The 11,091-nt window shown below is 38.4% G+C and overlaps 1 protein-coding gene across 1 annotated transcript; it reads left to right on the top strand.

Annotated features, from left to right (window-relative positions):
• The first annotated feature begins 10,286 nt into the window (after positions 1-10,286).
• Positions 10,287-10,736, top strand: LOC127131615 (uncharacterized). Its single transcript, XM_051060529.1, has one exon. It carries the CDS (start codon positions 10,287-10,289, stop codon positions 10,734-10,736), a length of 450 nt encoding a protein of 149 aa, XP_050916486.1.
• Positions 10,737-11,091: the final 355 nt, after the last annotated feature.

Raw genomic sequence — 11,091 nt, 5'->3', positions numbered from 1 at the left:
TTTTTCGCGTTGCGACACTCGGCTAATCTCAACAAGATGGATATGCTAACAGAGATTCGCAAGTGATTCTACCATTCTTGTAAATCTGATGTTTGGGAAATTGTTATACATATAACAAAATAAAAATCCGGCCTATGGAAGTCACTGAATTCCATTCTTCAAGATCTTACCATCCTTGGGATTTCCATTAACATTCCTCTTTTGTATTCACAAGTCGAGGAGAATACATATCTTTTTTCTAAAATTCCAAAAATATGATTGTTTAGATATATTTTTTGTATCAAAAACTATCATCATAAATAAATGAAAAATTGTAAAAGGAAACAAAATAAGAATAACAAATGAATGGGAAAAAAGGTCGAATTTTATTAATAGAATGGTAGTCCGCAAATGGCGTGACTCCATGAATCATTACAAAGTTGGAAAATGGTAAATACATGGAAATGGCCACATTTAAACACAATGACCACTATTCTCCCTAACAACTTTGAATTCCACTATGCTCTGGACTTCGGTCTAGAATGACTGAATAGGAACCTTTGATAGGCATTGTTGCTTCAAATAATCAAGTATGGCCTGATGCAGTTACTTTCCATAATCCCTAACTTTTGTCTAGATTGCCTTTTCTGGCTCAATCTAACGGGATAATTACTTTTTGTTTATGTCTCTATTTTTTGCCTGAATGTCCCTTTTGGGTTTTTAATCCACCAAGACGCTCATTTTTGCCTAAGCCTTCCTTTCGGGTTTTCAACTTAGCGAGTTGCTCTTTTATTTTCCTAGGCGAAGCATTTCTTGATTACATCGGCATTCACAGGATGAGGGAGCTCCTCACCATCCATGGTTGTAAGAATCATCGTACCACCGAATAAATCTCTCTTAACAACATATGGGCCTTCATAATTAGGGGTCCTCTTGCCCCTAGAATTAGTGTTGAAAGACAATATCTTTTTGAGTACAAGGTCACCTTCTTTGAATATGCGAGGTCGAACCTTCTTGTCAAACGTTTTCTTCATTCTCTTTTGATATAATTGGCCATGACACATAGCTGTCATTCTTTTCTCTTGAATCAAACTCAGCTGATCATATATGTTTTGACACCATTCAGCCTCAGTAAATTTGGCTTCCATCAAGACTCACATTGATGGGATCTCAACCTCTATAGGGAGAACAACTTCCGTGCCACATACAAGAGAGAAAGGGGTTGCCCAGGTTGAAGTGCAGACAGATGTACGGTATCCATGCAAAGCAAATAGGAGCATCTAATGCCAATCCTTATACTTCACAACCATGTTCTGGATAATCTTCTTAATGTTCTTATTCACAGCTTCAACAACCCCATTCATCTTAGGCCTGTAAGGAGAAGAGTTATGATGATCAATCTTGAAATCATCACAAAGCTCTTTCATCATCTTATTATTCATGTTTGACCCATTATCAGTAATGATCTTATTTGGAACACCATATCGACAAATAACCTAATTCTTGATAAATCGGACGACTACCTCCTTGTTGATATTAGCATAAGATGTTGCTTCAACCCACTTGGTGAAGTAATCAGTATCAACCAGGATGAAACGATGTCCATTGAAGCTTTGGGTTCAATCATAACAATCATATCAATTCTCCACATAGAGAAATGCCTTGGCGAGAAATAACATTGAGAAGTGTCGGAGGCACATGAATCTTATTAGTATAGATTTGAGATTTATGGCACTTCTTCACATATTTACAGCAATCAGATTCCATTGTTAGCCTATAGTAACATGCCTTTCACATCTTTTTATCCATTGTATGTCCATTGGCATAAGTACCAAAGGATCATTCATGAACTTCTTGCATTAACATGTCTGATTCGTGTCTATCCATGCATCTGAACAAAACCATGTCAAAGTTTCTCTTATACAACACATCTTCTTTCAGGAAGAAATTGATAGCCAGTCTTCTCAAAGTATTTTTATTTTTGCTGGATGCCCCAAGCAGGTAATCCTGACTTTGGAGGAAACATTTAATGTCATAATACCAAGGCTTAGCATCTGTGACTTCTTCTACTGCAAATAGATGAGCAGGTCTATCAAGGCACATAATTATGATAATGGGCGCGTCATTCAAACGATTTACTTTGTACATAGAAGACAAAGTAGCCTGAGTGTTCGCCATTTGATTCTCTTCACGAGGTACATGATAAAAGTTTATAGCCTCCTTGCGTAATCTTTGTAAGGAATTAAGCCGGGATGACGAGTCTCCCATTCTCCTTTAATCTAATTAACCACCAAAGTTGAATCTCCATACACATCAAGGATTTTAATTCTCAAATCAATGGCCTCTTCAAGACCCATGATACAAGCTTCATATTCTGCCATATTATTCGTATAATCAAACATCAATCCTGCAGTAAAAGGGATATGAGAAACCTTGGGATAAATAATGTTTGCCCCAATTCTGTTACCATAAGCATTCACAGCCCCATCAAACACTAAGCTCCATCGGGATCCAGGCTCTCGTCCTTCTTCAGGAAATGGCTTGTCATAATCTTTAGCTTTTAAGTACATAACATCTTGTTAGCACATAATTTCGACGACCACTATAGAACTACCAAAAGGGAAATCTTATGTAGAGATGTTTCGACCATGTAGAGATGTTTCGACCATGTAGAGATGTTTCAACCATGTGAGCATGTTTTGACCGGATATGGTATTAAAGAGATCCAGTCGAATGTCCTTGGGTAATAAGAGTCAGCATACAATTAGGACTTAGAGATATTTATTAAGATGTTTGAAGATGGTTTTCGACTGGAGATTCAAATTCAAATAAAGAAGGGAACTTTACTCTTATCTGAAACTGCCGAAGGTACACGTGGAGAATAGTGGGTAGTCGCATCCATGTAGAACGCCATGTGTCTCTACGTGATTGAAGGGCCGTTAGAAACGGTCATTTCGATTGAGTATAAATAAAGGGTCTTAGTGTTAGGATCAAGTGTGTGCCAAAGTGTGTACAGAGTCTGTAAAATTTACCAAGTACTCGTGTGAAGAAGAACCGTAAATTAAGAATTGTACATTTGTTTACACCATTGTCAGTTATTTTGAAGCAACAAAATTTACCTTTACTTTTCCATAAATACATCTTTTTACTTATTTATTTCAAACAATCTTAATACTTATTTATCTCGAAAACATGCCTTTGTTCTCGGTTATTATCGGTTTCTTTTAAAAAATTTCTCTTTAATTCATATTAGTCTTTTACTGTCTAAGTTTTAATCATCAGTTCCACAAACACTGTATAAGTGTTCATACTTACTAGAATTTTCTTTAAAAACAGTTAGCACATGTCCTAGGATCAATCTGATTGATCCTATGAGTAACCAAATTTACTAATTTGGAAGATCAACGGTTGTTTACCAATTTTCACGGTAAACAAATTGACACCCCGAGTGGGACAGTGCTAACATTTTTTGGAATTGCTTTAATTTTTGGTTGTTAATTAATTTTCCCTTTTTTCGGAAAGAGTTTGTTGTATTTTTTTAAGGAGTGGTAAAGTAGCCATAAACAACGAACAAAGACCAAGGAGAGAATCCCATACGAGGATGGTGAATTTAAATGCGCCAGATAACCAAAACTCTCAAAATCCATTAACCAGTAACATAACGCCCCCTTCTTCTTCGATAGGGGCGAACACAACCATATTGCACGTGTCTGAGATAGTTCCATCTATGGTGAGTTCGATGTCAATGCATTCGATCTCCTATACTGAATCGATTTTAGCTTACATTGGGCATAGGGGGCCTCCACATACTCCCCCACCAATTGGAAATATTCCAAACAGACCTTTGGTACCCCCTAGTTTCTCTATACCATTTGGTGGTCGAGAACAACCATATGGAATGCCAACATCAGTGATGGCCAGTTTACACAATGTTGGTTCGACTTTCTCGGAACCAGTGGTTAACATAAACTCTCCAGTACAAGGTTCTGTGATTAACATGGGTCGAAATAACCAATGTTTAGGTTTGAGACACCAAACGTAACTACCTAGTCTTACCAATAACTCCGCAGCAGTGTGGAGACAATAGATGGACGAAAGTAACCATGAGATGGTCCAAATGTTGACCCAAACATTTACCACCATATTAAATCCCCTGATACAAAATACGGTTCAGTCTAATCAACAGATGACAGTGCAGGTGGCGCGAATGTCTGAATTCCTAGGTGTACCACAGCCCCAGCGACACCCTCCTAGGTAAGAGAAAACCAGGGGGAAACCATCGAAGAAGACCTTACTATCAACTAGATTCCAAAAAATCAACTGCAACCAGAGATGGTAAATCAGGAAGTAGGAGTTATACCCCCTAGGATCGAACCACGAGTACCCAGAGAAAGGGAACGAAGGGTAGTAATGGTAAATAGAAACCAAAACACCGATGATATCATACGACAAGTTCGACATGACGATTTAGTAATGAATAATAATCAAGCAGTCATGGTCGAGAGGATTATGGCTCGAAATAGGGTAAACTTTGGCCTTCGAAGGCCAAATTATACATCACCTCTGTCAGAGTATATCTTATAGGCAGAAGCATCCCCTATAACAAAAATCCCCAAATTCACTATGTTTTCTGGGGATACTACTGGATCCACTGTCGAACACGTGGCTAGATATTTAATTGAGGTAAGAAACATGTCAAACAATGAGAACCTTAGGATAAAGTTTTTTCCAAGTTCTCTCACAAAGAATGCCTTCACATGGTTCACCACCTTGCCACAAAGTTCGATCAACACTTGGAATCAACTTGAGACAATGTTCCATGAGCAGTTTTACATGGGACAAACAAAGATAAGTCTGAGGAATTGAATAGTATCAAACAAAAGTTTACTGAGCCAATTGACGACTATCTAAATAGGTTTCGATTACTCAAAGCTAGGTGTTTTACATAAGTTCCAGAGCATGAACTGGTCGAAATGGCCATTGGGGGCCTAGATTATTCGATTAGGAAGAAATTAGATACCCAATATATGAGAGATATGGCCTAACTGGCTGATAGGGTTTGATAGTTAGAACGTTTGAAGGAAGAAAGGGCTAGAGAAAATAAGAACAAAAGGATGGCCTATGTCTATTTCAGAAATGATGATAAGGGGTCCTATAACAGACTTTTAGACTTCGACGAAAATAAGATCGACCTTGCTGAATGGAAGCAAGGGCCACCTTACGCGTGTAAAGTTTGGGCCCATTCAAATGGAAAAAACCCTATCGAAACAGAAAAGAATGATAAATTTCCCAAGAAAACTTATACTTTCGACATTACAAAATGTGACAAAATTTCCGACTTGTTAGTTAAGGATGGTCAAATGATATTACCCCCAGGTTCTAAAGTACCTCCTTTAGAACAAAGAGAAAAAAGAAGGTTTTAAAAATACCATGGTTTTCTGGGTCATAAAACATCTCAATGTTTTCTTTTCAGGGATCTTGTGCAACATGCCATCCAAGAAGGGAGACTCAAATTTTCGAAGACAAAAATTGGACCCAGATGAAGATCGACTCTGATCCTCTGCAAGTGGCTGATGCCCACTATATGGAGCTAGAGGAAGTGAAACTAGTCAAAGTTACTAATGATTTCAACATGATTGAAGTCACTGAAGACTTTGTCAATGAACCTGTTATGGCTAAGATTTCTGAACGTCTTGATCAAGAATCTTTTTATGACTTCATTCAAAAAGTTGTGGGAGATACCACCAACAAGAGCGTTGATGTCTTCGACGCTAGAATCACTGAAGATTCCAATCTGATGATAATCACCAAGGAAACCGCTGATGGTTTCGTGTAGATAGACAAGGCCACTGAGGGCCTTCAATTACAATTCCAGAAGTTGGACATCACTGAAGATGTCAACATGGAGGTTAATATGGTTGAGAAATCCCAAGAGACCTCCATGGAAGTTGATAATGAGTGTCGACAGGAAGAATATAAAAAACCACCTTTTCCAAAGAGGACAAAATGTTGACTGACTTCCTCCGAATGTGCTAGAAGAAGGAATCGGAAGTCATGTTGTACCCACGGTGCAGTGTTGTGTTCGACAAGAAGGCGACCCAAAATATCGAGGGGGTAAGAAGGGCGAATCATCAAGGGGGTCATAATTCTTTTCAAAGTCACCGGTTGTTCAGCCCATAAGGGATTTTGACCCAAGGAGATACCATGATCCAGGGTCGGTGGTGACACTTGGTGAAGTGAAGCGAAAAGGTCCTGCTACTAAACCCATTTCTTTCAAACCTAGTGAGGAAGGGTCAAACGATAAGTGGGTAAAGCCAGTAGATGGAAGAAAAAGTGGTCAAGGGAAATGGCAGAGCTTTGAAGTTGGAAGAGGTTCGCAATTAGCTTACCGTAGAGAATTTCAGGCCGACAGAAGAACCTTCCATGTCTCTTAGAATTGTAAAGGAAGAAACATATGACAAGATCTCAATGGAGAAGGGAGCAAAGGAAAAGGAAATCCCATAAGGATGCTGGTGAAAAAGACAAAGTTGAGTCTAGGACCAACGTACATGTGAGACAAAGGGAAAACTCAAACTTCAACAAAAGGAAATTTAATGATCTAACAGAGGCGGCCAGAGAAATATATAATCAAACGGCTGATGGGGACAAGATGTTGACTGATAACTTCGACTCAGGATCTGAGGCTTCCCTAGATATCTTAGTCGGTGTGATGCCCAGGGAGTTCGACCGGGTCACTAAGGTCGAAGATACCGACAACATTACGGAAAGAGAGATGGCTGCTCATAAGCCAATATACTACTACGTGATGAATAATGGGTGTGTCATTTGCTCATCCCCATTAAAAAAATCTTAGTGGACTATGGCACGACCGCGAATTTGATTCCTTATCACATGTTGAGGAGAATTGGCAAGTATGACACTGATGCCAAACCTCATTATATGGTGCTTACCAACTATGAAGGTAAAGTGGGCTCCATCCTTGGTGTCATCCAATTCGAGCTAACCGTAGGAACGGTCACAAGATCCATATTGTTTATGATTGTGGAAACGAAGGCCAACTATAATTTGTTACTTGGAAGGGAGTGGATATATGGTGTCGGAGTTGTCCCATCCTCAATGCACTAGAGGATCATTATATGGCGTCTAGATGGTATCGTGAAAAATATAAAGGAAGATCAAGGGTACTTTAAAACCCCTATCAATCATACTGATAGGCGCCAGTTCGACAATCATTTGGCCAAAATCGCACCCTGTGATTCGGCCGATTTTGCATTCACTCCTGATAACAACGCTTATTGTTCCCTGTCGTTGCACCCTTACAATGGCTTTCACTAGGACATAGAAGTAGTAGGAGAAGACGACTTTGGATACTTAGGAGCATATGGAATTGACCCATAGGTTAGGGAAGGGAATTCAGTGCTGATGACTGAGTTCGCAACATTTAAGAGGATTTCAGCTTACATAGCCGAAAACAAGCAACAATTGGCCTTCGAGGCCGAGGTAAAAAACATGGTTGTCGAAGCCAGTGAAGTTTTTCATCCAATAGGTCCTGATAAGGACTTTGACCCAATGCCACCTGACAAGGGTCAAAACAAAGAGCAAGGCCAGAGGCTCGACGATATCTACGAAGATGAGCCTCTGGGTTTCGAGAAGGATCCGCTAGCAACAAATGCTAGAAAGAAGCCCATTAAGGAGAATCCAAGGTGATTTGAACCAGCAATACTCTCAAAGATCAAAGAAGAGGTCGAGAGGCTCCTTCACTGCAATTTCATTTGCACAGCTAGGTATGTCGAATGGTTAGCCAATATTATGCATGTTATAAAAAAGAATGGTACTTTGAGAGTTTGCATGGATTTTAGAGATTTAAATACTGCAACCGCAAAGGATGAATATTCAATGCCAATGGCAGAAATGCTAGTCGACTCCACTGCAAGCTATGAATATTTAAGCATGCTCGACCGATATTCTAGATATTTATCAAATATTTATTACAGGAGAGGATGTCCCAAAAACAGCATTTCGATACCCTCGATCCTTAGGCACCTACAAATGGGTAGTGATGCCTTTTGGTTTGAAAAATGTTGGGGCAACCTACCAAAGAGAAATGAATTCGATCTTCCATGATTTTATAGAGACTTTTATGAAAATCTACATAGATGATATTGTCATTAATTATGTTTCAGAGAAGATTCATATAGACCATCTTCAAATATCCTTGAAAATGATGAGAAATAATGGTCTGAAGATGAATCCTCTCAAATGCGCTTTTTATGTGCAGGATGGGGATTTCTTAGGCTTTGTGGTCCATAAAAAGGGAATTGAAATAAACCAGAATAAGACCAAGGCCATAATGGAAGCGAAAGCGCCATCAACAAAGAAAGAATTGCACTCACTACTAGGAAAGATCAATTTCCTAAGGAGATTCATCTCAAACTTTAGTTGGAAGACACAAGATTTTTCACCATTGCTTTGACTCAATAAGGAAGGGTTCGGATGAGGGCAGTCTCAACAAGAAGCATTCGATAAGATTAAAGCATACTTGAGTCATCCACCAATCCTGACGTCACCTTGTAGAAATAAGAGTATGAGATTGTACATATCTGCGTCTGATAAGACTTTAGGGAGGATGTTAGCTCAAGAGGATGATAATGGAATCGAAAGAGCCATCTATTACCTCAATAGGGTCTTAAATGATGCAGAAACAAGGTATAACATAGTTGAATATTGGCGTCGAAAGAGCCATATATAACCTGTTGATGTTTATGTTTCATCTCATTTCGACGTCATTAAACATATGTTGTCCAAACCGATTTTGCATAGTCTAATTGGGAAGTGGGCATTATCATTAACCGAATTTTCTTTAACGTATATGCAATTAAAGGCTATTAAAGGACAAGTGGTAGCAGATTTTATAATCGACCACTCCATAGATGCAAATGCACTGCATTATCTTGAATTAGAACCTTGGAAGTTGTACTTCGATGGGTCTAGTCACAAGGACGGAACAGGCATAGAAATGCTAATTATTTCCTATAATAAAACTCCAACAAGACTCAAGTATAAAGTAGAGGATCTCTGTTCGAACAATGAGGTCGAATATGAAGCCCTCATAGTCGGACATGAAATAGTTTTGGAATTAGGGGCCACTCGAGCTAAATAATGGGTGACTCAGAGTTAATCACAAAACAGATCACTAAAGAATACAAATGTATTAAGGATAATTTAATTATGTACTTCATAATAGCTAGTTGATTGCTAAAAAGATTTGAGATGCCTAATATTCAACATATACCTTGATTGGAAAATCAAGTGGCTAATGATTTGGCTCAAATTGCATCTGGGTATAAAATTTCAAAAGAAAAATTGCAAAAAGTCATCGAAGTTAGAGGAAAAGTTGTGTCAACCAGATTAATCCCTTCAGACTTAGAAAAGACAAAGCTAAGATACACTGATGAAGGAAATTTCGAAATATTGGCAATAAACAATGTAACAGATGAATATTTGAGGAAACTAGTAGTGGAATATCTATAGAATCCAACGGAGTTTGCCGATCGAAAAACCAGGTATCGTGCATTAAGTTATGTTCTTTTGGGATTGGAGTTGTTTAAGAAGTCTCCTGAGGGAGTTTTGCTTAAGTGCCTCAGTGAGCCAAATGTATATTTAGCCCTTTCGACTGTCCAAAGTGGGGCGTGTGGGGCATACCAAGTTGGCCATAAGATAAAATGCTTTTATTTCACCAAGGGTTGTATTATCCTACTATGTTGAAGGATTGCATCGAATTTGCAAATGGATACCAAGAATGTCAAATACATGCAGGCATACAACACGTCCCCGCAAGCAAATTGCAATCCATCATCAAGCATTGGCCATTCAGAGGTTGGGCTTCAGATTTAATTGGGGAAATTTGACCACCATCATCTAAGAGTCAAAGACATATCCTGTTGGGCGTTGATTATTTTACGAAGCTATACACTTACCAAACGTAAATTAGGAAGATGTGATCGATTTTATCCAAAAGTATATTATTTATACATTTGGAATCCTAGAGACTGTCACAATAGATCAATGGTCAGTATTCACTGGTAGAAAGATGCATGAATTTGCTAAAGAAATGGGTTTGAAACTGTGAACTTCGACGCCATATTATGCTCAAGCTAATGGACAAGTCGTAGCTGCTAATAAAATAATCATTGGTTTGATTAAGAAGCATGTGGGGAAGAATCCTAGAAATTGGCACAACTTTAGATCGGATTTTGTGGGCATGTCGTACCTCTCCCAAAGAAGCCACTAAGTCGACCCCTTTTAGGATGACTTTTGGTCATGATGATGTTTTACCAGTAGAGATTCACTTAGAATCCAAAAGGATTCAAAGGTATCATGAAATTCCAATAGAGTCATATTGGAGCATGATGTTGGATGAGTTAGTTGATTTAGATGAAGAAAGGTTAAAGGCCTTAGAGTTATTAAAATGGAAGAAGAAGAGAGTAGAGAACTCTTATAATACAAAGGTGAAAATCAAAACTTTTTCACCTGAATACTTGGTCTGGAAAGTGATCCTTCCAATGGATCGAAAGGATAGGACCTTAGGGAAGTGGTCTCCAAAATGGGAAGGCCCTTTTCAGATTTTACAAGTATTTTCTAATGGTGCCTATGAAATTGAGGAGCTTAATGAAAACAAGAGGATCTTGAGAGTAAATGGGAAATATTTAAAAAACTATAGACCAGTGCTCCAAGAGATAAAAATAAGAGAAGAATAGTTATATATATAAGTTAATCAGAGCCAATATGGTAAAAGTGCCAAACTGGTTCGCATTTGATTTGAAGGCCCAAAGGGATAAAATTCGTTACAATTGAAACTTATGTCTCATTACATAAAAAATAAGCAAAATGGAAAGGAGACTAAAAATTAGAAAGGAAGATTGGCTTTGAAGAAGTTCTAGGCATTTCCCGCACAAAGATCTTTTCGACCAAATAAGTTTGATGTCAGTCTCATGTTTTTTAGCCTATTCAATGAACTCCATTCCGAATTCTAGCTCTTTAGCCATTAAGGCATCATCAAACTCTAAGAGTTCACTTTTTCTTCTTTCAGCCTCAGAGATCTTTCCCTGAAGT

This window comes from Lathyrus oleraceus, chromosome 3 (assembly GCF_024323335.1).
Source record: "Lathyrus oleraceus cultivar Zhongwan6 chromosome 3, CAAS_Psat_ZW6_1.0, whole genome shotgun sequence".
Taxonomy (NCBI): domain Eukaryota; kingdom Viridiplantae; phylum Streptophyta; class Magnoliopsida; order Fabales; family Fabaceae; genus Lathyrus; species Lathyrus oleraceus.
The sequence above is the reverse complement of the archived record's forward strand: the minus strand, read 5'-3'. Positions and strand labels throughout refer to the sequence as shown.

Coding starts and splice junctions, on each gene's coding strand:
- LOC127131615 (XM_051060529.1), top strand. CDS start 10,287: ATGACTTTTGGTCATGATGATGTTTTACCAGTAGAGATTCACTTAGAA.